The following is a 27,917-nucleotide window of genomic DNA, read 5'->3' as shown; positions in this document are numbered from 1 at the left end:
TGAAGCACCTTGGGGCATTTTTATTACGTTAAAGGTGCTATATAAATGCAAGTTGTTGCTGCCTCTGGAGGGGAACACAATTTAGAATTTCCCGCTCTTGATAGCTGTCCAGTTACCCCTGTTAGTAAGTGGATTGTGCTGTGGCCTTGGCTGATGCCCTCTGCCATCAAATCACCTGCTGAGACTCATGGTCTACACTTGCGCATGAAGAACAGCAGCTTGGGTAGGGAATCGGCGGGCACCTGGTACTCATGGGCTGGTAGCCCAGCAGGAGTCAGTGCCGCGAGGAAAGGACGGGATTGAAAGGGGAACAGAGATACTTACAAAGTGCAGAACTGCACTGCAGAAAAACCAAATCACTGGGCTATATCAAATTTCACTCACTCGCTCGAAGGCCTGTGGAGCTTAAACACACAAAGGACGGCGGTGAGGAGGTAAATTGGTTACTCCTTTCACTTTCGACTTCATTTTGACTACAGCCCTTCATCTTCAAGCTGCACTTGAGCTGACGTGGTCACTAAAATGTACAGGTTGTACAGATCAAAGGATTTTACAAGAGGTCATACCGTGAATGATTCCCCAGAAAAATTGTTTTAACCTCATCTGTGCTGAAGCAGCAGAATTTTTTTCTCTCCACATTATTGAATTGCCCGGATTTGACTCCTGCAAACAATTGGAGTCACAAATTAGTCACCGATTTGCCAAGAGGTAAAGGGGGGACTGGGGGGACTCTCCCAGTGCTGAAAGTTTCCCGCCATCCTCAGCTGTCTGAGGCCTGGTGGATATCTGGTGGCCGGTAGGCCCAGTGAAGGCAGATGTACTGGCCGCTTTACTGGTGCATCTGGAGACCACCTTGGAGGTCAAGGCCAGGGACCCCTCCCCCCTGAAGAAAGGTACGTGTTTAAGGACATTTTTGGACCCGTTATAAAGGGGGCTGATGGAGACATACAAGAGATATCTTGTGAGGGGTGGATGGGGGTGGTGGGGGGAACCCAGCATCCCCCTGGACCCGTCAGCCGTCACCGCAGTTTCCGGCCTCTGGTTGGACGGTTGGGGGCCCAAGTTACAGCCTAAGTGTAAGATTGTCAAACCTCCAGCATCCCCCTGGAATCTCCAGGAATGAAAGACTTATCTCCAGGACACTGCTGCGAGCAACCCAGGAGAATTATCGTAGGGGATAATAATTTTTTTTTTGCCATTTTAGTAAATATTTCTTTAAATACTTTTGTTTACTAGTTGTAATAATGTTGCACATGGGGAGTGGGGGAGTGCTGTCTAACTGACAGTCAAGAATCATCCAATCAGGTGATGAAGAGTCTGTTCGCTTTCTGGAATTTTAAAAAGAGGGAGGTGTCAGTTTCAGCCATGAACAGTCACAAGTGATGGCCCCCAGAGCTCAGAGGGAAAGCTCGAGTGGTGGACTCTGATCCACAAGTACTGCGATAGCCTCTTGCCTGTTCACCTCAAATATCCATTCATGAGAGTTGACCTTCAAGAGGTTGTCTTCGGGCTGCCTTTGAACTGAGATCTTGGATTTGAAAGGCATCGACTTTAGTTTCGGTTGATTCCACAGAAGTGGATATCCTTATAAGATGCGATTCTCGCGGATCAGTGAGGTGGAAACTGAAAACCATGTGTCTATTTGAAAGGAAGATTCACTCTAATTACTGATGAACCCTTTCCCGAATGCTTGACCCTTTTGTAACATATGACAGTGCAGTAGCATGTATATGAACCAATGAACAATTCACTGCCACACGATATACGAGGACTAAGCTCTCAGTAGCAGTGAGTTTCTATGGGCTGGATTTTCCAAGCCCCGTGGAGGCGGGTTTGGAGGCGGGAGTAGTGGGAAAATTGCAGAATCGGGGGGCACGAACCCATCCCGCCCCCAACCCTCCTCCGTGCCAATGTCCCAGGAGGCGGGTACCCGACCTGTGCTGGGAGCCGCCTCCCCGAGGCGGGAAGGGGATTAGTGCCAATTAACTGCCTGTTAACAGGTAGTTAACAGGCAGTTTTTTGCCTAATCCCTATTTTAAGCCCTGAAGTGTGGGCTTCCTGACGGCTCCGAACCACGCCAAGTTAGCGAGGCGGACCGTCGGTCTGAAGGGGTTGGAGGGGTCGAGATGTCCGTTGTGCAGGTGAGTGATGGGTGCATGTGTGCAGAGGTAAGTGTAAAGTGTTTTAATAAGTTTTACTTACCTTTACTTTCTCCTGCAGGCTTCCTCCCTTCAGTTCTCGGGAGTCCCTCAGTTCACCGGCACAGAAAGCAGAATGGCCACTGAAATGTCAAAATCTGCAGCCTTCTGCTTTCTGGTCTGGAGAGATCTCTAACTGAGTCTGAGTAGAAGGACTCAAGTTACAAGACAGATTGTCAGTGTTTGACAGCTTCACAGAGCTGTCAAACGCTGATTTTTCATCTGTCAAAAGCTCTTGACAGATGAAACGTCAATCACTGACGTCACCAGTAACCAGGTGTCCCTTAATTGGCCTGCTGAGCCCGCTGGGCGGACTTAACAAGGTCAATCAAGGGAAAATAGCATGGGTTGGCCACAAGTCGATGGAGGCGGGACTACAACCCAAAAAGTGGGAGTCCTGCCTCTATTGTGTCCCCATTGACAAAATCCAGCCTATGTGTCTGCTTGTATACAAAAAGACTTGAGAACTGGTTCATGGTGGAATTCTAGACTTCAATTTGCACTGTACAGGAAGGAAAAGTATTGTTGGTAAGAAATAGTTGGTAACAATCTATTAATATTAATTGTGAGACATTTATTCCTTCTTGCAGAGCCACAGTTTGCCAAGGAACAGGACCTGTTTTGCAGCATCAACACCACACGGATCAGGCTTAATCTCATCGGCTGGATTGACGGCGGTTGCCCTATCACCCTGTTTACTCTGGAGTACCGGCCTTTCGGGACGACACTCTGGACCACAGCGCAGCGGACAACCCTGTCCAAGTCCTACATCCTGTACGACCTGCAGGAGGCCACGTGGTACGAGCTGCAAATGAAGGTGTGCAACAGCGCAGGCTGCGCGGAGAAGCAGACGGAATTTGCCACCCTCAACTACGATGGAAGTAAGTGCCCCCGGGAGCGAGCGGCAGACAACCTCGCGGCGTTTGCTTTTGGACCGAGGGTGGGGGCGCTTAATCTTGAGTGTCGCGCTGGAGAGAAATGAGAATGGAGCGTTCAAGATGTATGTTGTAAGAGTTCACAAGTTCACGTGATGGATCTGGGGTTGGATAGCAAAACTGTGCTTTTCTGTCCTTTAGGTCGACTCCCCGCCACCCACAGTAAAATGATAGAATGTTGGTTATAACCTGCAGTTTAAGTGTCCCACTTCAAGGCACAAATAATTTTTCCTGGAAGGGTTACAGATATTTTAAATATGAAAATAATAGGAGCTCAGTCCAACTTTATGGAGTCCCATTCCTTTCAGTGGGAATCTAACCTCAGATACATTGCGCTATTTTGTGAATTGAAGCCTTTTTACAACACACAACTACACTCATCCCAATCGGCACTGCATTTGCCACTTTTTTTTGATAATGCGTTAGGCACCCATTCCCAATTGAGGAATTGACTGTTTATTGCCCATCTCTAGAAGTTAAGGGCTGGATTTCCTGAAGGGAGACGAGTTGGAGGTGGGACTGCTGCTTGTCGTGTCAATGTCCCGCCTCCATCCTCGTCTGACCAACCAGTGGGATTTTCCCCTGATTGACCTTGTTAAGCCCGCCCTGCGGGCTCAGCAGGCCAATTAGGGAGGAAGTCACTGTCAACGTCTGACGTGCTCTCTGTCAAGATTTCTTGAAAGAAGAAATGTCATCGTTTGACAGCTCTGTGAAGCTGTCAAACACTGACATTCTCTGTAGTTTGATGAGTTCTTGAATTGAAGACCTCATCAAACTTCTTTCTTTTGCAGAAACTAAATGGTTGCTGCATTGGAGAATGCAACGGCCATCTGTCATCTCTGCCGCGGAGGTGCGAGACTCTCCGCATACCCACCGACTGAAGCCTGCAGGAAGAAACAAAGGTAAGTAAAATTTTTCTATCACTTTCCACTGACCTCACATACTCACCTCTCTACACTTGCACCCATCACTTACCGTCACAGCACACTTTTGGGCCCCTCCGACCCCCGCAGACCCACTGCTCACCTCGGTGACCCCGGCAGGGTTTGGAGCCTTTGGGAAGCCCACACTTGTGTGGGTAAAATGGGGATAATCCTCTTATCTGCCTGATAACTACCTGTTAACAGGCAGATAAGTGGCACTAATCACCTTCCCGCCTCCAAGGAGACAGGACCCGGTGCGGGTCGGCTACCCGCCTCCTGGCAAGATGGCACGAAGGCGGGTTGGGGACAGGTTGGGCACCCACCCCCAGATTCTGCCATTTTCCCGGCAGTCCTGCCTCCATAACCGCCTCCCCAGGGCTGGCAAGATCACGCCCCGGAGACAGTAACGTCCGATTGGTTCTGACAGGCTTCAGTCCCACCTTCCAATCGATACTTGCTGCATTTATCCTTAAGGTCAATGGGCAACAAACTAGAAACGATTTCAGAGCCAACGATGTGCTGTTTACTGTGCAGCCATTTTCAATTCATCACATGCAGCCTTTGTGTTCTCGACTATAGATAAGCAGTCACGCCAAAGTCAATACACCTCCCTGCTCAAAATAGAATCAACCTTAAATTCATCAACAGCAACTGAAAAATCTGTATCAACTGTAAAGCCCAACCGTTCCAGTATTAACTATTGAGACACAGGGGGTGACGTTCTCAGCCCTGAGGAGGCGGGTATGGAAGCGGGACTGCCGGAAAAGTGACAGAATTTGGGGGCGGGTGGCATTCTCATATGCAACAAACATCTCAATTCTGTAAAAGAAAGAAGGTTGATGAGATCTTGAATGCAAGACCTCATCAAACTGCAGAGATTGTCACTGTTTGACAGCTTCACAGATTTTTGACTGATGAAACGTCATACATTGACGTTCTCTGCAACCGGCTTTCCCTTAATTGGCCTGCTCCTGCTAAGCCCGCTAGGTGGGCTTAACAAGGTCAATCAAGGGAAAATAGCGTGGGTTGGCCACAACTCGATGGAGGCGGGACTGAAACCCGATGATGTGCCATCGATAACTCAAAGACAAGGAGTTTAAAGGATTCAACTAAAGGCTTTTAATCACTAAGAACATTGCAGGTCTTTACACATCGGGTTCGTCTGATAGAATGACTCATACAGCTCTTGAGACCTTTATGTGACAAAAGACAGGGGCGTAGCCAATACACACAATAGGAAAAAGGGGGCGGTACACACAATACAAAGCAGGTAAAACACAGGGGCTGATGAAGGCATATATTTCATCACATTTACCCCTTCTACAGATTTAGTCTGTCCGGGGGTGTGATAGTCCTTCCTGAACGTCGCAACAGTACCTCGGGTTCCGACCGGGAGTCCGTGGTGCCCTCCTGGGCATACCCATGTGTTGGGGGTGTTGCAGGTACTTCTGGGGGTGTTGAGCCTGGGGATGGTGGAGGTTCTTCTGGGGGTGGTGGTGATGGGTCGTCGTCGCTTCCTGCCGAGGCGAGGTCCTTTATGGACACGGTGTCCTCACGCCCGTCGGCGTGCTTGACGTACGCGTACTGTGGGTTTGCATGGAGTAGGTGTACTGCCTCCACGAGTGGATCCGTTTTGTGGCCCCTCACATGCTTTCGTAATAGGACTGTCCCTGGGGTGGAGAGCCACGAGGGTAGGGACACTCCTGAGGTTGATTTGCGGGGAAAAACAAACATCTTCTCGTGAGGAGTGGCGTTAGTAGCAGTACACAGTAGCGACCTTATCGAGTGGAGTACGTCTGAGAGGACCTCTTGCCAGCGGGAGGTGGGGAGGCCTTTAGACCTTAGTGCTAAGGTGACCGCCTTCCACACTGTCGCGTTCTCCCTCTCCACTTGCCCATTACCCCGGGGGTTATAACTAGTGGTCCGACTCGTGGCTATCCCCTTTGACAGCAGGTATTGGCGCAGTTCGTCGCTCATGAACGACGCCCCCCTGTCAGTGTGGATGTAGTTAGGCATGCCGAACGTGCAAAACAGGTTGCCGAGGCACTTGATGACCGTGGCACTGGTCATGTCTGGGCAGGGGTAGGCGAGTGGGAAGCGGGAGTACTCGTCCACAATGTTGAGAAAGTACACATTGCAGTCGGTGGAGGGGAGTGGTCCCTTGAAATCTAAGCTCAGGCGCTCGAATGGCCGTGTAGCTTTGATCAGGTGGGCTCGGTCGGGCCTGAAAAAACGGGGCTTGCATTCCGCACAAGTACAGCAGTCCCTGGTCATCGACCGGACCTCCTCAATGGAATAGGGGAGGTTACGGGATTTTATAAAGTGAAATAACTGGGTGACCCCCGGGTGGCAGAGGCCATTGTGGAGGCCCTGTAGCCTGTCCCCCTGGATGGTGGCACACATCCCTCGTGATAGGGCGTCGGGGGATTCGTTGAGGGCCCCCGGCCTATATATTATGTCGTACTCAAACGTGGAGAGTTCGATCCGCCACCTGAGAATTTTGTCGTTCTTGATCTTCCCCCTCTGTTTGTTGTTAAACATGAAGGCTACCGACCGCTGGTCAGTAAGCAGGGTGAAGCGTTTGCCGGCTAGGTAGTGCCTCCAGTGCTGCACTGCCTCCACTATGGCCTGGGCCTCCTTCTCTACCGAGGAGTGCCTGATCTCGGGCCCTTGGAGGGTTCTTGAGAAAAAGGCTACGGGCTGCCCATCCTGGTTGAGGGTGGCTGCTAAAGCGAAGTCGGATGCATCGCTTTCGACCTGGAAAGGGATGTTTTCGTCCACTGCCCGCAGCGCGGCCTTCTCAATGTCGTGTTTAATGCTGTTGAAGGCGGCGTGGGCCTCGGCCGTGAGCGGGAAGGACGTTGATTTCAGGAGGGGACGGGCCTTGTCGGAATAATTGGGGACCCATTGGGCGTAATAGGAGAAGAACCCCAGGCACCTTTTCAGGGCCTTGGGAGTGTTTGGTAGGGGTAGCTCCCGTAGGGGGTGCAATCGGTCGGGGTCCGGACCGATTTCCCTGTTTTCCACCACGCAGCCCAGGATACAGAGGCGCGTGGTGCTAAAGACACACTTATCCTTGTTGTAGGTGAGATTGAGTCTGAGGGCGGTTTTCAGAAATCTCGCGAGGTTCGAGTCGTGGTCTTGCTGGTCGTGGCCGCAGATGGTGACGTTGTCTAGGTATGGGTAGGTGGCTGTTAACTGGTTCTCATCGACCATGCGGTCCATCTCCCGCTGGAAGACCGAGACCCCATTCGTTACCCCAAAGGGGACTCTGAGGAAGTGGTAGAGGCGTCCGTTCGCCTCGAAGGCGGTGTATGGACGGTCCTCCGGCCTAATGGGGAGCTGGTGGTATGCCGATTTTAGGTCGATGGTGGAAAACACCCGGTATTGCGCGATTTGGTTAACCATATCCGCTATGCGGGGCAGAGGGTAGGCGTCTAGCTGGGTGTATAGATTAACCATCTGGCTATAATCTATCACCATCCGCTTCTTTTCGCTACCCTTAACTACTACTACCTGGGCGCGCCACGGGCTGGTACTGCATTCGATGATACCCTCCCGCTTGAGTCTTTCTACTTCCAATGCAATGAACCGTCTATCCTCCCAGCTGTACCGCCTACTCTTGGTCGCTATGGGTCGGCAGTTGGGTGCGAGGTTGGCGAACAGAGAGGGCGGCTTGACCTTCAGGGTAGCCAGACCGCACACTGTGAGGGGCGGCTGGGACCCACCGTAGGTAAGCGTGATACTTTGGTGGTGGCATTGGAAGTCCAGACCCAAGATCACGCTCACACAGAGATCTGGCATTATCAAGAGTTTAAAATCTCTGTAATCAGTGCCTTTTACCGACAACATAACCGCGCAGAAACCTGTAATTTTTGAGGTATGAGTCTTATCAGCCATGGTGATTTTGCCCTGTGTGGGGACTATCGTTAGTGAAAGTCGTTTTACCAGGCTAGGATGAATAAAGCTTTCGGTGCTCCCGCAGTCAATCAAGCATTTAACCGTGTTCCCGTTTACCTCTATGTCCATCATCGATTTAGACAACGGATGCGGCCTGGATTGATCCACTGTGATCGAGGCCACCAGTGGGTCCTGGAGGTCCGTGTAGTCGGGGCAAGATGGTGGATTCCATGAGGGTGGACAAGATGGCGTCCAAGATGGCCGCCCCCACGGCGCGCACGTGGCGGTGGTGGAGTTGGAGGCGGGGTTCCCTCTGCAGACTTTGCTGAAATGTCCTTTCTTCCCGCATTTAAAACAGGTGGTGCCCTTCGCTGGGCACAGATGCCTGGAGTGTTTGTCCTGGCCGCAGAAGTAGCATTTCGGGCCCTGATGCATCGCGGCAGTAGTGGGGCTCCTGGGTGGGGGCTGGGGCTCCGATGGTGCTGGGCTGGCCTGAGACCTGGGAGGTGAAGATGGCTTCCAAGATGGCGGCCCCCACGGCGCGCACGAGGCGGAGTGGGCCGCGTGGCCTGAGGAACAGGATTCAAAGTTCCTCTGGGCCATATCCAGCGATCGCGCTATACTCATAGCCTGTTTTAAGTCCAGTCCCTCCTTTTCAAACAGTTTCTGCCGAATGTAATTTGAACTGAGGCCCGCAATAAAGGAGTCTTGGATCAGCTCCTCCATGTACACGATGGCAGACACGGCCTTACAGTTACAGTCTCTGCCCAGTACTTTTAGGCTTAGCATAAAGTCCTCTAGTGACTCACCATGCCGCTGCGTGCGAGTAGTCAGAAGATGCCTGGCGTACACCTCGTTTATTGGCCGCACGTAGTGGGCCTTCAGAATGGTGCAGGCATCCCCGTAGCTGGTGGCATCTTGGATGAGAGGGGAGACCCGATGGCTCACCCAGTTTCGCAGGATTCCCAGTTTCACGTCTCCAGTGGCGGTTGCGGCTGCTATGGCGGTGGATGAGTTTGCAATGAAAAATTCGAAGCATTGGAACCAGTGTCCGAACTGTGTGGCTGCGTCTGAGGCATGGGGGTCCAGATCCAAGCGCTCTGGTTTCAGGAGTCGATCCATCTTGGTGTTTTAGTGATTAAAATTGATGTGCCATCGATAACTCAAAGACAAGGAGTTTAATGGATTCAACTAAAGGCTTTTAATCACTAAGAACATTGCAGGTCTTTACACATCGGGTTCGTCTGATAGAATGACTCATACAGCTCTTGAGACCTTTATATGACAAAAGACAGTGGCGTAGCCAATACACACAATAGGAAAAAGGGGGCGGTACACACAATACAAAGCAGGTAAAACACAGGGGCTGATGAAGGCATATATTTCATCACACCCGACAAGCAGCAGTCCCGCCTCCAACCTGCCCCAGTCACAAAATCACCCCCAAAGTCACTGATAAATAAAATTGTTGTTATGTGGTCTTTGCCCTAGGGTAGGAAGGTAGGAACAGGAGTAGGCAAGTCAGCTGTCGAGCGATTCAGTTAGATCGTGGCTGATCTGTACCTCAACCCCATTTTCCCACCTTTGCTCCATATCCCTTGATACCCTGACCGAATAAAAAGCTGTCGACCTCAGAAAATTCTGACCCTCTCACTCAGAGTGGGTAGTGGGGCTTGTTACATCATACTGTTGATGAGAGGCCTTGCCATCAGAGATTCCAGTTGTGCCGTGTTGGTGACTGTCCTCGGTCTTTTCTTCTGCTGCCCTCTATTGGAGCTGTGAGATTTATTGTGGGTTTACTGCATAGCTCCACTTCTACTTGAGAGTGCAAATTATGAAATATCTCCACAAAGATGGTTCTGTTTATTTTTCACCTCTCTCCAGGTCTCCTAAAGACATTCCCATCTGCATTTCTTACATTGTACAATCTGATTGACACTTGCCATTGCGCCTGTGCTGACATAATTTCCCTTTCGCTGCTGGCCATGTTGTGACAATTTCCCCTTCTTTAAGCATAATCAGCTCAGTAGGACCTGTGTGGTAGAGCCAGGCCTACTTGTCTTCCCTTTTACATCATTGAAAAAGAACTGGAAAATTCTCCCCGGTGTCCTGGTCACCATTTATCCTGCTACCAACATCATTAAAACAGATGATCTGGTCTAATTGAATGGCCTGCTCGGTTCCTACATTCCTATTCTAGTGGAATTGACAAGATAACTGTTACGTCCGTGTATAAGAAGACACAGACTGCGGAGAACGGTACAATAGGTGTTTACTCAACGTGGCTCAGACTGCAACTGATCTGTACAGATTACTACTCAGCGTTATATACAGGTGTGGTCACTGCCGGTACTACAGTATACATGAGCTGTAAAAAGTAGTTCCCCCCTTAAAGGTACATACATTACAATAACAACAATTTTATTTATCAGTGACTTTGTCGCAATAGTGTCAGCTGTGGCTCAGTTTGATAGCAGCCTCGCCTCTGAGTCAGAAGGTTGTGGGTTTACAGTCCCACTCCAGGGACTTGAGCACAAAAACTAATCTAGGCTGACACTCCCAGTGCAGTATTGAGTGTTCCGCTGCACTGTCGGAGGTGCCGTCCTTCGAATGAGACGTTAAACCGAGGCCCTGTCTGCCCTCTCAGGTGGGCATTAAAGATTCCATGGCACTATTTCGAAGAAGAGCAGGGGAGTTCTCCCTGGTGTCCTGGCCAATATTTATCCTTCAATCGACATAACAAAACAGATTATCTGGTCATTATCACATTGCTGTTTGTGGGAGCTCGCTGTGCACAAATTGGCTGCCGTGTTTCCTGCATTACAACAGTGACTACACTTCAAAAAGTACTTCATTGGCTGTAAAGCGCTTTGGGACATCTGGTGGTCGTGAAAGGTGCTATAGAAATGCAAGTTTTTCTTTTTAATACTGGAACTGTTGGACTTCACAATTGATATAGGTTTTTTTCTTTGCCTTTAATGAATTTAAAGCTTTATTTTATTTTGAGCAGGGAGGTGTATTGACATTGGTATAACTCCTTATCTACAGTTGAGTACAGAAAGCTCAGTGTTCATATACGTAACTAGCTGTATGTGATGAATTGAAAATGGCTGCACAGTAAACTGCATGTCACTGGACCTTTTCTTGTTTGTTATCCACTGGGCATTATCACATTGCTGTTTGTGGGAGCTTGCTGTGCGCAAATTGACTGCCGCGTTTCCTACATTACAACAGTGACTACACTTCAAAAAATACTTCATCGACTGTAAAGCGCTTTGGGACGTCCTAAGGTCATTAAAGGCGCTATATATCCAAGTCTATCGTTCTTTCTTTTCACTGTGTGGTGCGACTCACAGCCCAGGGAGGCACCTGCCATAAATTAGCGCTGCCTTTTTAAAAATACATAAGATTGGAGGAGAAAATACCCCAAAGAATTTTTTTTTTAAATGAAATAAAGATTGACTCTATAACTCAGTTGCTTCATATTATTACAGTGCAAATGTCCTGCTGCCTCATATTTCATTTAAATTCATGGCTTCCTTGCTACAGCAGACAAAATGTTTCTCCAATAGACCCCGTCCAATTTATAATTAATCATCGGTGCATATTGAGCAGACACCGCTAGAGTTATTATGTTGTAGAGCTTGATGACTGGAAAATCTCCTCGTGCCCAGCCATACTAGTCTAGAAATGCCACCCGCACCCCCCCCCCCACCCACCCCACCCCATCCCATATCCTGGGCACAGGGTCTTTAGCATAAAGGGGTTAGGCACCCGTGCAATATACAGCACTCCCTGTCCCTGGGTGTTTGACCTGTGAGGGAGGGGGGCGGGGGGGAACACCAGTCATTTCAGATGGGCACTTTACCACACCATTGGCAGTGCCAACTCTTCCAACAGGAGGTTGGAAATTCGCTATTACTACTTTCCCAACGGCAGTCGATGGCTCTGTAAATCGGTAAGGCCACTGGGGGCCCCACTTCCGTGTGATTTCCGAATGACGCCGGCACAATGCAGGTAGTGCTTGCCATTGTCTGCAAGAAAGGCAGAACTGGCAGGAATTTCCGGTGGGTGCCATCATTCTGCCAGTCCCGCCACTTTCAGCAACGTCAGGATGGAAGAAGTGCCCACCCGCCCCTTCAGAACTTTTGCTCATGGGGAGAAAGGGGAGGAGAACTGGCATCATGAAGCCCTACCCCAAATTCCATCCCCCTTTCCCCACTCAACGTACACTCTTGTGCCACCCTTCCATGATAGCGCCCCACGAAGGAGGGGCAGCTCTTCCAGTAGCGCGCCCATCTCCTGCTTGGGGCGCTACCACTCAACTTACAGCACAGGGGTGCTAACTTTTTTGGGGCGCAACCGAATTGCTCCACCCCTAGAGTGTATCTTAGATCAGTAGTACAGTCTGTGTACATTGCAGACTGCAACCAAACCTGCAATCTTCCTGCTCTGTATGGCCCAGTACCACACTGCATGCTGAATTTATCCGCTGATCTATTGGGCAAGCTTTCACAAAAGTTTAACCAAATAACTAAGCGAAGATTAGAAGTATCCACGGAGTGAACCTTGGCTCAACGGGTCACACGTTTATGAGAATAGGAACACAGGAGTGGACCATTCAGCCCCATCGAGCCTGTTCTGCCATTCAGTTCATTCATGACTGATCTGTACCTCAGCTTCATTTAGCTGCCCTTTCATAACTCTCAACAAAAATATATTCCAACGAGAAAGAAAACTCTATGAGAAGGATGAACCATCCGTGGCTTACTAAGGAAGTTAAGGAGGGTATCAAATTGAAAGAAAAGGCATACAATGTTGTGAAGATTAGTGGTAGGCCAGAAGATTGGGAAATTTTTAGAAAATTGCAAAGGATGACTAAAAAAATAATAAAGAGGGAGGAAATAGATTATGAGAGTAAACCAGCAAGAAATATAAAAACTGACAGTAAGAGGTTCGACAGGTATATAAAAAGGAAGAGAGTAGCTAAAGTAAATGTTGGTCCCTTAGAGGATAAGACTGGGGAATTAATAATGGGAAACAAGGAAATAGCAGAGACTTTGAACAAATATTTTGTACCTGTCTTCATGGTAGAAGACACTAAAAGCATCCCAATAATAGTGGAAAATCAAGGGGCAAAAGGGAGGGAGGAACTTAAAACAATCACTACCACTAGAGAAAAAGTACTAGGCAAACTAATGGGACTAAAGGCTGACAAGTCCCCTGGACCTGATGGCCTGCATCCTAGGGTCTTAAAAGAAGTGACTGCAGAGATAGTGGATGCGTTGGTTGTAATCTTCCAAAATTCCCTAGACTCTGGTAAGGTCCCAGCGGATTGGAAAACTGCAAATGTAACGCCCATAATCAAGAAAGGAGGGAGACAGAAAGTAGGAAACTGTAGACCAGTTAGCCTAACATCTATCATTGGGAAAATGATGGAATCCATTATTAAGGAGGTAATAGCAGGACATTTAGAAAATCATAAGACAATCAAGCAGAGTCAACATGGTTTTATGAAAGGGAAATCGTGTTTGACAAATTTATTAGAGTTCTTTGAGGATATAATGAGCAGGGTGGATAAAGGGGAACCAGTAGATGTAGTGTATTTGGATTTCCAAAAGGTATTCGATAAGGTGCCACATAAAAGGTTACTGCACAAGATAAGAGCTCTTGGTGTTGGAGATAATATATTAGCATGGATAGAGGATTGGCTAACTAACAGAAAACATAGAGTCGGGATAAATGGATCATTTTCAGGTTGGCAAACTGTAACTAGTGGGGTGCCACAGGGATCAGTGCTGGGGCCTCAACTATTTACAATCTCTATCAATGACTTGGATGAAGGGACCAAGTGTACTGTAGCTAAATTTGCTGACGATACAAAGATAGGTGGGAAAGCAAATTGTGAGGAGGACACAAAGGCCGCGAATTTGCACCTGGAGGCGGGATGGTGACAGGTCCGCTGTTCGGTGGGTTCCGGACCCGCTCCCGGTTCCCGCCACCCTGCAGTAGAAATTTTCCATTGATTGGCCTCGTTAAGGCCGACGTGCGGGTTCTCCAAGGCAATTGCTGGGAGCGGGTCAATTGCTCGCGTCCGATGAAGCGATGTTGGACTGATTATTTAAAGGGGCTCTGCAGATTCATTTCCGTTTTGTTCCTTGAAGTGCTGGCTGCTGCAGGTATGGCAGTGCAAAAACCTAAGGCTGCTTCGATGAGGACTCCCTCCATGCTCTTGTGGAAGATGTCACGTTAATAATCGCAAGGGTTCTCACTTGGGTGTTATGATAGATTTATTTGCAAAGTTTCTGTTCTTTGCCAATATTGTAATAAATTGATGCTGAACGAAGGTTTGGCATCGTTGCCATCTGTGTGCTGACAAGTTGAGGTGCCACAGTTTAGGGTAAGTGTGCCTTTAAAATCCAGCAATGCAGGTTACAGTGGATCTATAGTGCACAACACGTACTTGCGGCCTAAACACAGAATATGCCCCGCAAATTATTCAATCAGCAACCTCACAGATTTCTAAATGACCAGATTTGAGAGCGCAGCTTTTACACTGCAGTTGTAGCTGTGAAGTCTCCAGCTCGCTGGTGTTCACGCCTCACTTACCTGGCGTATTGTCGGAACGTCGTGAAACCCGACCCAGAAGCTGGAAAATCCAAAAACTCTGTGAAAGTACATCGGAGACCCGACAGTCGGGAAATATGCGTGGAGGTGGGATCACGGCGGGTTCCGAACCTGCCGGCAATCATTGCGAATTTAACCTCTGACCCGCCTCCAATCCCGCCCTCTGAGCGCCGGCAAAATTCCAGCCAGAGAATCTCCAAAGGGATATAGATAGGCTACGTGAGTGGGCAAAAATTTGGCAGATGGAGTATAATGTGGGAAAATGTGAGGTTATCCAATTTGGTAGGAAAAATAAAAAAGCAAAATATTACTTAACTGGAGAGAGACTACAGAATGCTGCGGTACAGAGGGATCTGGGTGTCCTCGTACATGAAACACAAAAAGTTAGCATGCAGGTACAGCAAGTAATTAGGAAGGCAAATGGAATGTTGGCCTTTATTGCAAGGGGGGTGGAGTATAAAAGTGGGAAGTCCTGCTACAACTGTACAGGGTGCTGGTGAGACCACACCTGGAGTACTGCGTACAGTTTTGGTTTCCTTATTTAAGGAGGGATATACTTCCATTGGAGGCAGTTCAGAGAAGGTTCACTAGGTTGATTCCTGAGTTGAAGGGGTTGTCTTATGAGGTAAGGTTGAGCAGGTTGGGCCTATACTCATTGGAGTTTAGAAGAATGAGAGGGGATCTTATTGAAACATAAAAGATTCTGAGGGGGCTTGACAGGGTAGATGCAGAGAGGATGTTTCCCCTCATGGAGGAATCTAGAACTAGGGGGCACAGTTTCAGGATAAGGGGTCGCCCATTTAAGACTGAGATGAGGAGGAATTTCTTCTCTCAGAGGGTCGTGAATCTTTGGAATTCTCTACCCCAGAGAGCTGTGGAGGCTGGGTTATGGAATATATTCAAGGCCGAGATAGACAGATTTTTGAAAAACAGGGAAGCGGACAGGAAAGTGGAGTTGAGGCCAGGATCAGATGAGCCATGATCTTATTGAATGGCGGAGCAGGCTCGAAGGGCCGAATGGCCTACTCCTGCTCCTATTTCTTATGTTCTGATGCTCCATATCTCTTGATACCCTTACCCAACAAAAATCTATCGAACTCAGTTTTCAAATTTTTCAATTGCCCCAAACGCAACAGATTTTTGAGAGGCTATGGGTTTGAGCCCCACTCCAGACAGCGAGCGGAGATGAGAGCTCCGGGTCGAACTCCAGCGAGGTACTTCCTTCCGATGGGAAAGGAGTGGTGACTGCCCACCACACCCCACCCCATTGCATCGATCCACTTCTTCTGGCAGGGAGGTGTAAATCAGGCTAACGACCTGTCCCTGTAATAAAGGGACTTCATTAGGAAATAACCTCGAACATGATCCGCTAGATGTAAAACTGGTGGAAGGAATGGGTTGTCTCATGTGCCGTTAGGCATGAAGAGAAGTATTTATTATAGTATTTAAACTGCCTTGGATTACAGCCAGCGCACTCTACGACAACAGTGCTTTTTTTTCCTGTGAAGAATCATTTTTTATTAACACGAGAAATCTTGGCAGTAGCACTGATGTTGACACGGATTCCTCGCTCCACGGGACTAGAAATCTGTTCCTTTTGGCACTGCATAAATATTGAAATCCTAATTTAAACCTGTTGTCGCTGTCATAGAAGTGCAGTAAAAACGAGTAGACATACAAGCCTTGCTGAGAATGAAAGGAGCCTGTCCAGATCATGGCACATGATCACTACAGTGAGCACACCCTTATATATTACATGGCAATAACTCACCCTATATATTACAGGGAACTAACTCACCATGGCTGGGAATTTCCACAGAGCTACTCTCGTTCCAGCGCTGTTACTTCGTCAAAAGTGCAGCAGAACATAAGAAATAGGAGCAGGAGATAGGTATTCAGCCCCTCGAGCCTGCTCCGCCATTCAATAAGATCGAAGCTGATCTTCTACCTCATCTCCACCTTCCCGCACTATCCCCATATCCCTTGATTCCCTTAATATTCAAATATCTATCGATCTCTGTGTTGAATATACTCAACGACTGAGCCTCCACAGCCCTCTGTGGTAGAGAATTCCAAAGATTTACCCCGTTCTGAGTGAAGAAATTTCTCCTCATCTCAGTCCTAAATGGCCGACCCCTTATTCTGAGATTGTGACCCCTGGTTCTAGACTCCCCAGCCAGGGGAAACATCCTCCCTGCATCTACCCTGTCAAGCCCTGTAAGAATTTTGTATGTTTCAATGGGATCACCTCTCATTATTCCAAACACTAGGGAATATAGGCTTAGTCTACTCACTCTCTCCTCATAGGACAATCCCCCCCCATCCCAGGAATCAGTCTAGTGAACCTTCATGGCACTCCCTCTATGGCAAGTATATCCTTCCCAGGGTAAGGAAACTAAAACTGTACACAGTACTCCCAGGTGTGTTCTCACCAAGGCGGATCATGCTCCAAGTTATTTCTTGACTCTTATACACAAATCCTCTTGTAATAAAGGCCAACATACCATTTGCTTTCCTAATTGCTTGCTGTACCTGCATGTTAACTTTCAGTGATTCGTGTACAAGGACACCCAGGTCCCTCTGAATATCAATGTCTCCCAATCTCTCACCATTTAAAAAATACTCTGTTTTTCTATTATTCCTACCAAAGTGGATAACTTCACACTTCTCCACATTTTATTCCATCTGCCATGTTCTTGCCCACTCACTTAACCTTTCTATATCCCTTTGCAGCCTCTTTGCGTCCTGCTCACAGCTTACTTTCCCACCGTCGGAAACTCCATTTACACGCACAGACCAGATATGAGCTGCACTCCTAGCAGAGCAGGAGCAGTGCCAAGAAAGTGCATCCCCCCTCCGCCCCGCCCCCACATACATTTTACAGAGTAATCACACCCCCTGTTGATATTACTGGGCAATAGCGTGCCATATGTAAATCACAGGACAATAGAATGCCCCACAGGCCCACCACATTCTTCACGTAATTTACAGGGTAGTCGGACACCGCAAGGAATCCTTTGGCCTTCCCGTGCCCCGAACTTCCCTTCCCCTTCCCATGACCGTGATTGCTTCATGCCCCCTCTTATCAACACTTACTTTATGCCGGGGACCGTCTCCTTGGGTCCCCGGTGGTGATCTGCAGCCGCACGATTTCCCGCTCCTGCCATCACATCATTTTCGCCGGCTTTGGGCGGGTGTCCGATTTTTTAAATGATCAGGAATTAAAATGGCCTGAATCTGCCTCATGCTGACACCACCATCCGAGCTTCACGCTCACAGCCCCCCACCCATGCCACACTCATACCCGGAGTTAAAATCAGGGCTTTAGTTTTAATTATTTTAAAGCAAATTGTACACTCACTATTTTTTTAAAAAGCACCCTCGAGGAAAGTTGGTTCTCATGCTAAATGGCAGCTGTTTAATTGGTTATTAAACAATAACCAATTAGTTAACTTGTCTGGGTAATTGTTAAGGCATCTCACACCCATTGTGTTGGAAAGTCCTTTCATTCTTGGAACACAGGCTGGCAGAGAGAGGTATTTTGAAACACTGAGGCTGAAAGGGCATTCATGTCTGTTGAAGGGAAGGCTGCGAGGTCTTTCACTGAGGCAAAGAGGTTAGAAATGCTAAGGACAGTTAGAAGCCACGTCAAGTAAGACAACCCACTGATGTGGGCTTGTGGACCATGTTCCTTATTTTGTATTATTACGCAAAGGTAAACTGTTCTGCTTGAATTAAATGAGTCTGGTCATAACTGATGCTCTATATGTTCATCTGACTGAGAAATAAAATAACTTATCGATTCAGATCAGGCCTTAAGTTTACTCAGTCCACCTTCAGAAGCACAAGTGTGAAAGACATGAATATCTGGTTCAGGTTACAAGAGGATACTGTCGTTGCACTCTGAATCCTGCTATCAAACAAGTAGATGCAGGACAGTGTGAGTCAACTTCCATAAAAGTAAGATGCTCAGACCACTTACGGGAGTGACTGATACCGCACGAGAAGGCATCATCGGCAGACCTGAATTCATAAAATACCCTGTGTAATTTGCACAGCAATAACACATGCTCTGTAAATTACAGGTCAATAGCACGGCCCATAGATGTTACACGTGCTGCATTTATTAAACTGAAAATAACAAACGCAGCAAATGCAGATAAGCAGGAACACCATTCCTTCAAATGAACAACATTCAGTACAGGAACGAGAGGATTTAAACTCGACTTTTCAAGTCCTTTTGACGGCAAGATTCCTTTAATCCCTACCCAGAACTTAAATACTGTTAGTTAGCTTGTGTTACTATGGTGACTACAACTGAAACGAAACCATCTTAAATGCCAACACACTTACAATGCTCCTTAAGTACTGAACATGAGCCTTTGCACTTGAGGATACGGTTTAATTCAGCCTCTAAATCATTAAGCCTCATTCATCTCTCATTATTACATTATTTGAGACACCCGCACACATATCGGAGATTTGTCTCCATTTTGCAAGTATATATGAATAAATTAAATAACAAAATGTTATAAAAATGTCAAAAAGGTACTGCCAGTGCTAGATTACCATGGACTTTCATATATGTGATCGCCACATATGTCATTTAAAAATTTCCCCCCAAAAATGACTTCTCAAAGATCATTAGGGTATAAATGTGCAGCAATGCAAAGCAGGCGCTAGCGAATCGGCAGCCCCTTTTACACAACGCCCGATTCTCTCTTCCATTGACTTCAATGCCGATTCGCTAACCACTCGTTTTGCCCTTCCGCCCAAGGTGAACTTACACCCCAATGATCTCCGAGCCATCATATCAATGGGGGAAAAATTCAGTATCGCCCCGTTTGGGGCGCCATTATCGGCCGTGCGCAAAGTTTAGCGCCTGGCGCTAATTATCGCCTCCGACAGCAAACTTGGTTTTTATCGCCCCTGGAGGTGATTGGAGCGCTAAATCAGGCACTTCATAACTGTCTTAAGGCGCAAACGCCAAGGAGTGAAGCGCTACCTCAGAGTGCTGGCGAAGCAAGGAAGGGCAAATCAAAACCAACCTGCAAAGTGCTGCTCAGTACCCAAAACTCCTTCACACAGCATTGAATCTCTCCAGAAGTCTCTCTCTCTCTCTCTCAGAATGCGTGGTGCAAAAATGTCACCGACAAAAAAAGGCAGGAAGCGGTCGCCTTTAAATAGCGCTCCCCCAGTCCCTTTCTGACAGCATAACGCTCCCCTCAACCTGTTGTTGCTAGCGGCAGGCGGTAAGGCAGGGGGCGCCACTCAATATCCAGTCCGGGGCGCTAACAGGGCGTTGCGCACTCGAATGACGTCACAATTTTCCGGCGCAGGTGATCATGGCGGAAGTGTTTAGCGCCGCCGCAAAATGTCTAGTTAATTTCGCGAGCGGCGCAAACATCGCCGCGCCTGGGAGCTAGTTGCTTTGCGCCCCAATTGGCGCCCTCTTAAGGCGCTAACAGGAGGCGCAACCAACTGAATTTTTCCCCCAATGAGTCTTGTTTACACCACTGTCGCAATATGTGAGAAAATGATGACTTTAACATTACAAAAAGGGTTTCAGCCCTTCTGAGGGGGACTGGTAACGTTTTCTGTATCCAACAGTCCAGGCTGATATGGCCGTGCAGTACTGCTAAAGTGCTATATTGTTGGGGGTGCCGTCCTTTGGGTGAGATGTTTAACCCAAAGACCGATCTACCTGCACAAGTGAACATTAAAGATCCCACGGCACTTTTTAGAGCAGGAGGGAAAATCCACCAGTCCCATGATCCAGGCGGGGAGCATGGCTTGAAGGGAGCGAGTGTTGGAGAAACCAGGATAAAGTGGTGCAGCCCTATTTCTGATCCGTACTACCTTTGTATGGCATCCCTGCTACGATCATGGGATTGGTGAAATTTATCCTTGCGACTTCTCCCAGTGTCCTGGTTAACATTCCTCCCTCAATCAGTACAACTAAAAACAAAACAAATTAACTGCATCTCATTACTGTAACTAGGACACTGCTGGCACAGAATAACTATTGCCTACATAGCAACGTACCATATGAACAGAGGACCAGGAGTAGGCCATTCAGCCCCTTGAGCCTGATCCGCCATTCAATTACACCATGGTTGATCTGTACCTTAACTCCATCTACCCGCCTTGGTTCCGTAACCCTTACCTAACAAAAATCCAGCAATCTCAGCCTTGAAATTTTCAATTGACCACCCCCCCCCCCCCCGTCCCCAGCCTCAGCAGCTTTTTGGAGGAGAAAGTTCCAGATTTCCACTACCCCATTTGTGTGAAGAAATGCTTCTTGATAACATCCCTGAACGGCCTGGCCCTAATTATAAGGTTACGCACCCCCTTGTTCTGGACTGGTTTTTTATAGTGCGCAGTCCTTTAAATTTTCACTGCTGCGCGGTGTTTACAATGGAGAAGCCAGTGAGCGGCCTGCACGGGACCTTTCCCATTACCGCGTGGCCGTGCAGCTTAGAGAGAACATTGGCGCTGAGTAAATGGAACTATTATTTGACTGCGTGGATTCGAAATTGCTCTGTTTAAGGACAAAAAAGCCCTAACACACAACACACAGCGAATAAATAACATTGTGTCTTTAACTACGCAGGTACAATTCCGCCACTGATTAAATCAGTGGTCCAGACCGAGGAGGGAATGGCAACCAATGAGGAACTGAAGATGCTGGTGACGATCTCCTGCATTCTGCTAGCTGCCCTGCTCCTCTTTGCCCTGCTCCTGGTTGTTCGAAGGCGGCGGAGAGAGCAGCGCCTGAAGAGACTGAGGGGTTAGAAACATTTAACAAGGCTCATTGGATAATATAGGTTTAAGGAATAAAGCCAAACTCTCCCTTGACTGCCCATTTGCAAAATCTCACCACCCTTGACTCCTTCCATCTGATGAGGGATAGTTTGCATTTTTTGATGCCAAGTTAAGCTGTCACACGGTATAGCACGCCCACCATTGTACCATCTCAAGGTTATTTTTTAAAACAGTTTGAGGCAGACACAATAACGATTATCATCTTCTCTTGCAGATGCCAAAAGTCTGGCTGAGATGCTGATGAGGTAATGCACTATGATTTTCCGGTATTTGTGTGGTTCATGTAGAAGGTCAAAGGCGACTCCTGTTTTAGCCCGAGTTATGTGCCAGTGTTTAAAGGGAGAATCAATGCCATGAGGGCAGTTTTAAAGTCGTGCCTGAAACGGGCGCAATCGCAGCGGAATGGACTCTCCGTCCGCCCGTTTGTGCTGTGGTGAGCGGGGGAACCAGTAGGAGTTTCCTGGGCTGCTTTGGGAGAGGTCTGCAGCGGTCTCTTTAAGGACTGCTGGTTAAACCCCCGAGATATCTGCGCTCCTCTAATTCTGCCCTCTTGAGCATCCCTGATTATAATCTCTCAACCATTGGTGGCCGTGCCTTCAGTTGCCTAGGCCCTAAGCTCTGGAATTCCCTGCCTAAACCTCTCCGCCTCTCTACCTCTCTTTCCTCCTTTAAGACGCTCCTTAAAACCTACCTCTTTGACCAAGCTTTTGGTCACCTGCCCTAATTTCTCCTTATGTGGCTCGGTGTCAAATTTTTCGTCTTTTAATACTCCTGTGAAGCACCTTGGGACGTTTTACTACGTTTAAGGTGCCATATAAATGCAAGTTGTTGTTGTTGTAGGTCATTCACCACCTGGTTGAATTGGGTGGAGCATGCACAGCACCTGTTCTGCCCATTTGTGCCTGAAAATTGCCACTGGGGTCCTACAACGGGCGCCGGACCCCCCAATAAGCATGTTTAAGCAGCCTCCAGTCAGCTTCAGGTCGACAGGCTGCTCACCATTTGCTGAGCATCCTTAGAATTTGGATCAGGCAGGCCTTGGGCACTCATGGGGTGGCCGAGTTGCCCCCCCCCCCGCCTCCCCGATTATCAATTGCGGGTCAATAGTTGTTCAGGTGAGGGACCGGCGGCCCGCAGATGAAAATCGCTCCCTATGAATTGGCTGTTCTAGACAGGGTCAATTTAATATCCCTGGAGCGATAATTTCCTCTTTCCTGCTTGCTGTGAAATGCATTCTTTATTTACATAGAATAACTACATTGATTTTACAGCACAGAAACAGGCCATTTGGCCCATCTGGTCTATGCTGGTTTAAGCTCCACAAAAGCCTCCTCCCACCTTAATTCATCTCCCCCCCCCCCATCAGCATACCCTTCTATTCTTTTCGCCCTTATGCACTTTTCTAGCTTCCCCATAAATTTCAGTGCTGATAGCGAAAAGAGGAAACTTAATGTTAGATCCGTGTATCTTGATGTTGTGTGTCCTTCAATAATTAGACAAGAGACTGCAGGGAACAATCAACAGGTGTTTACTGGATGAGGGTTACTCTAAAACTAACTGTACAGCTCCCTACTCAGGGTTTATATACAGGTGTGGTCATTGCCGGTACTACAGTATACAGGAGCTGTAAAAAGTAGTTCTCCCCTTTGTTAAGTATGTGTATTGTATTGAACAATTAACACAAAGACTTAAACGTATAACTCAAACAGGTCTTTACTGGTTGGAGGTAGGGACTGCACATAGGTCTTTACTTCATGCCCACAGGCGGGAACTGAGGGGAGATCAGTACCCACAGTGCTATTTATACCCCTATGGCCAGGAGTGGTACTGCGTATCACTACGCCCTACAAGTAGTGCAGTCCTGTCCATAGGTTCAAGTAGCACACATATTACATACACAACATTCCTCCCTTCTTAGCTTTACAGTCATCTCCCCATTTAACATAACGTAATAACATATATACATATATAACTTCAGGTTTACATAACAGAATAACATAGATACATAGATAACTTCATGTCAAAACAGATCACAGATTCAGTCTCTGCGGAAAACAGTTCACAGATTCAATCTCTGTGGTGTAGTCGGTTCACGTTGCTGGAGTGACTCATTCAATAGTCCTTCCATGGATTTAACAGTTTGAACTTCCGAACTGAATTGGCTCCGTTCGGAGGGACCACGTGTGTGATCTGGTAGAGGTAATAATGGTTCAGATGGGTCATCTTCTGTTTCGACTTTTCCTTTTCTGCTTCTTGGAGACTCTCTGGGCTCCACTGTCAGCTGCCAGCTGCATGCGCAGTTCCTCCTTCTCTTCCTCCTTTTTCCGTAGTAGAGCCACCTTCTCCCGATGTTCCGTAGACTTTCGGTGCTCCTCCATGATTTCTGTATGGTGGGAGTCAAAGTTACAAGTTGGGCAGGACAGGACATAGTAATATTCGGTGTCGTCCTGATCTAGGCCAGCGAGAGGGTCTTCTATTTCCTCCATACCCAGCTGGGCGTTAGCCAGCTTTTGTTCCAAGTCCAGACATCTTTCCTGAAGAGACTTCTTCATGCGTACCTCTTCATCCAGCTTTTTCTGGGCTTTCAGCAAGTCGTTTACTAATGACCTCATTTGAGATTTTACTACTTCAACTTCCTTTGGAGATTGATTGATCGGACTATTCAATCCCTCTACTGGAGCAGCTGTTTCAGCGGTCTGTTGTTCTACGTTGATGTGAGTCAGCGTACTTTTGGCATCCAAGGGCTGCTCTGTTGCAGTCATCTCAGTCTGTGTTGCCACCTCAGCTCTTCCAATAACCTTTGAGAGCTCCGAACCCCTTTCGTTTGAATATTGAAGTTCGTGTTCAAGTTTTTCCCATTTCAGAGTCCTGTCCTTCAGCATATGCAGGAGTTGGCTGACCGTTAACTCCTCTGACATCAGACGTTTTGTGTGCTCCTGCTCCATTTTCTCCCTCAGCTGCTTCTGTTGTCTTTCCAGATTCTCCAACTCTATATCAAAGAACTCTTTCGTTGCATTCAACTCTTGCTCAAAACAGCGAAGCATTTGTTCTAATTGCTGTTGTAGTTTGAAATGGAGTTGAGTTCGAGCCCGGTGTCCCTCAGAAATGGGCACATCAGTAGACTTGCCAGACTCAGAATCCACAGTTAAACTATGTTGTTGTTGCTCAGTGGAATTCTGTGCTGAAACTTTGTCTTTTGCACCTGAGTTGGGCTTACCATCATCCGTTCCAGAGTCTGGGCCGACTATCTTCACCGAGTTCTCACTCGTTATTGTTTGTAGGAAATGCCAGTCCATATTCATTTTCCTAATCCACTCCCATCCTAGTAGTGGAGGACCTCCTTCAGATATCACATATAAGTCCATTATTTGACTGTCTTCGCCCTTGTGGACCACTGCAACCTCTATTTTCCCGATGGGGTACACTCTTTGCCCCGTGTATGTTTTCAATATAATCCCCGTATCCTGTAGGGGAATATGTTGGAATAACTTTCCGTAATCTTTCTTATTTATGACCGTCAATGCCGATCCAGTGTCCAATTCCAGTTTTACTTGGACTCCTTCTATCTGAAGAGTGACCCAAATTGTCTGGAGGTCTGCACCCTTACCAGCGTTGAGTACTCTTAAGCTAGCCAGTTCATTACAGCTTAAGCTAGCCAGTTCATTACTGCTAGCGTCTGAATCGGACTCCTGTTCGGTCACCTTGTGTACCTTTGCATATTTTCCTTGCGGTGACTTCTTGTTGCTGGTCTTCTTCCCTGACCTGCATACTCTAGCTATATGTCCAAGCCTACCACAAGTTCTACATTCTTGGTTTTTAAACCAACACTGGTTCTGATCATGCGTTGTCTTTCCACAACGATAACATTTGCCAGAACTCACACCCAATTTGTGTGCACTGAGCTCCGGTGACCGTAGCTGCATTACTGCCGTGCCTCTCGCTGCGGCTTCGTGTGCTGCTGCCATAGTGACCGCCTTCTCAAGCGTCAGCTCATTCTCCTCGAGCAGTCGCTTTTGTGTATCCTGTTTAAATAAACCACACACAAATTTGTCTCGTAGTGCATCTGTCAATCCCGTTCCAAACTGGCAATATTTCGCTAATTTACGCAATTCCAGCAAATATTCAGCATTGCTTTCATGCTGTAGCTGCCTTCTGTCGTAAAATTTAAATCGTTCCGCTAGCATCAGCGGCGTGGGGTTTAGATGATCTTTCAGGACAGTAACAATCTCATCGAACGTCTTATCCGCCGGTTCATCTGGTGATAACAGGTGTTTCAATTGCCCGTATGTCTTCGCACCCATTAAATTTAATAATGTTAGAGCTTTATCTTGGTCACGAATTTTATTGGCCTTACAATAATTTTTTACTCTTTCAACATATATGGCCCAATCTTCGAGGTCACTATCAAAGGTGCTAATATTCCCGTGTTTAGGCATTGTAGATTTGCAATTTCTCAGATTTTCTTTTCTTTACTTGTTATCAAAGATGGCGGCTTCCCGCTCTTGCCGTCGTCCTCCGCCCACAAAATGGCGGTTTTCCCGCGCTTGGCGGTCTTCACCCGTCCCCCGACGCCGCCTCCCTTCAGCCCCCGAGTGCGGCCCTTATCTTCGCCGCGATCGCCCGAGTGCGGCCCTTATCAGCGGATGCGATCGCTGGATCGCGAAGTGGCTCCCGGCCTCTGGCTCACCCGCTCGCGCGGCTCTTGCTCACTCCCTCCCGGGCTCTGGCTTACCCGCTCGCGCGTTTCACCGGTAGCCCTGTCTTTGCAGCCGACGCTGCTCGGCTTACCCACGAGGTTATGGAGGCTTCAGGGTCCTAATGCCTGTCTCTTCCAGTCGCTGGAAGCTGTCAGGATTTCTGCTGCCCTTCAGTTTTGAGTGGGGTGTTGAGGATTGAAACCTCTCTTCAACGTCCTGTCTTTGGACGAAGCCGCCGTGGAATAACTGCCGCAGGGTTCGAACCGACTCGTCGCCAGTGTTAAGTATGTGTATTGTATTGAACAATTAACACAAAGACTTAAACGTATAACTCAAACAGGTCTTTACTGGTTGGAGGTAGGGACTGCACATAGGTCTTTACTTCATGCCCACAGGCGGGAACTGAGGGGAGATCAGTACCCACAGTGCTATTTATACCCCTATGGCCAGGAGTGGTACTGCGTATCACTACGCCCTACAAGTAGTGCAGTCCTGTCCATAGGTTCAAGTAGCACACATATTACATACACAACACCCTTAAAGGTACATACACTACACTTACCATCCGAGGCAGAATTTCAGTCTACTTTAGTCGCTGCAGGCCTTTTGAATTCTGAGTGTCTGAAGTTGCTTTCAAATTATAGAATAGAAACATAGAACTTTAAGGCACAAAAGTGGACCATTCAGCCTATTGTGCTTGTGCTGGCTCTCTGAAAGAACTATCTACTTAGTGAATTTCTCCATTCCCCTCTTAAACTTTTCTTTATCAAATATTAATCCACTTCCCTTTTAAAACCTATTATGGATCCTGCTTCTGCTAGTGTTTTGAGTATGTTCTAACAATCCTTGACATGCAAGAGTTTCTCCTTCTCTCCCTTGTAACCACTCCCACTGCTCACTGGGCCATAATTTGATGTGTCAGGGCATCAAATGGCGCCTGCTGTTAGTTAGACTTGCCCTTGCACGCTTAGGTTTTTACAAATTTGTGCGTGACAAGTTGCTGAAAGTGCGAGGTGATAACGTCACAACGAGGGAAACCGTACATCTGGGACCTTAGTCAACAGGGCAAGCAACTGTGTATCTCCTTAACCAACCAGATTGTGAAATAATGGTGAAACTGTGACAGCTGTGGCTCAGTGGGTAGCACACTCGCCTCTGAGTCAGAAGGTTGTGGGTTCAAGTCCCACTCCAGAGACTTGAGCACAAAAATCTAGGCTGACACTCCAATGCAGTGCTGAGGGAGTGCTGCACTGTCTGAGGTGCCGTCTTTCGGAAGAGACGTTAAACCAAGGCCCCGTCTGCTCTCTCAGCTAGATGTAAAAGATTCCATTCCACTATTTCGAAGAAGAGTAGGGGAGTTATCCCTGGTGTCCTAGCCTATACAGGAAACTTTCTGGTATCCGGCACAGACGGGACCGAGCTGGTGCTGTCCCATCAAAACTGCCGTAGAAACCAGCGCTAACGTTAAAACATACAGAGCTTCTGAGCTCCGTGTGAAGCAACAAACCCTGTTGCTTAGCAACAGCTTCAAAACAGTCGGCGTAGCTTGCAAGCGTCTCTGTGGCTAAGCAACAGCTTCAGCTAGACCTTGCAGAGCCACGACTGCAGAAAAAAAGCAACGAAAAGAAAAAAAACTTATCTGAACCGACTCCTGAATTTTGCCGGTGGATAGAGCTTTCCGGACATTTAACCTCCAGATAAACGAAAGTTTCCTGTATTTATCCCTCAATCAACATCACTAAAACAGATTATCTGGTCATTATCACATTGCTGTTTGTAGGAGCTTGCTGTGCGTAAACTGGCTACCGCGTT

At 47.7% G+C, this 27,917-nt stretch overlaps 1 protein-coding gene across 1 annotated transcript in view; it reads left to right on the top strand.

The window, feature by feature from the left end:
* Positions 1–27,917, top strand: part of LOC147107845 (cell adhesion molecule DSCAM) — a 745,787-nt gene that overhangs the window by 663,689 nt on the left and 54,181 nt on the right. Inside the window, exons 26-28 of the mRNA XM_086007196.1 lie at positions 2,789–3,079; positions 21,197–21,373; positions 21,623–21,653. Of these exons, the coding sequence (XP_085863322.1) occupies positions 2,789–3,079; positions 21,197–21,373; positions 21,623–21,653 (499 nt within the window). The remainder of the gene's footprint in view (positions 1–2,788; positions 3,080–21,196; positions 21,374–21,622; positions 21,654–27,917) is intronic.

This window comes from Somniosus microcephalus, chromosome 14 (genome assembly GCF_052327205.1).
Source record: "Somniosus microcephalus isolate GS21.2 chromosome 14, FLI_Smic_1.0, whole genome shotgun sequence".
NCBI lineage: Eukaryota > Metazoa > Chordata > Chondrichthyes > Squaliformes > Somniosidae > Somniosus > Somniosus microcephalus.
This window is presented reverse-complemented; position numbering and strand designations above follow the sequence as displayed.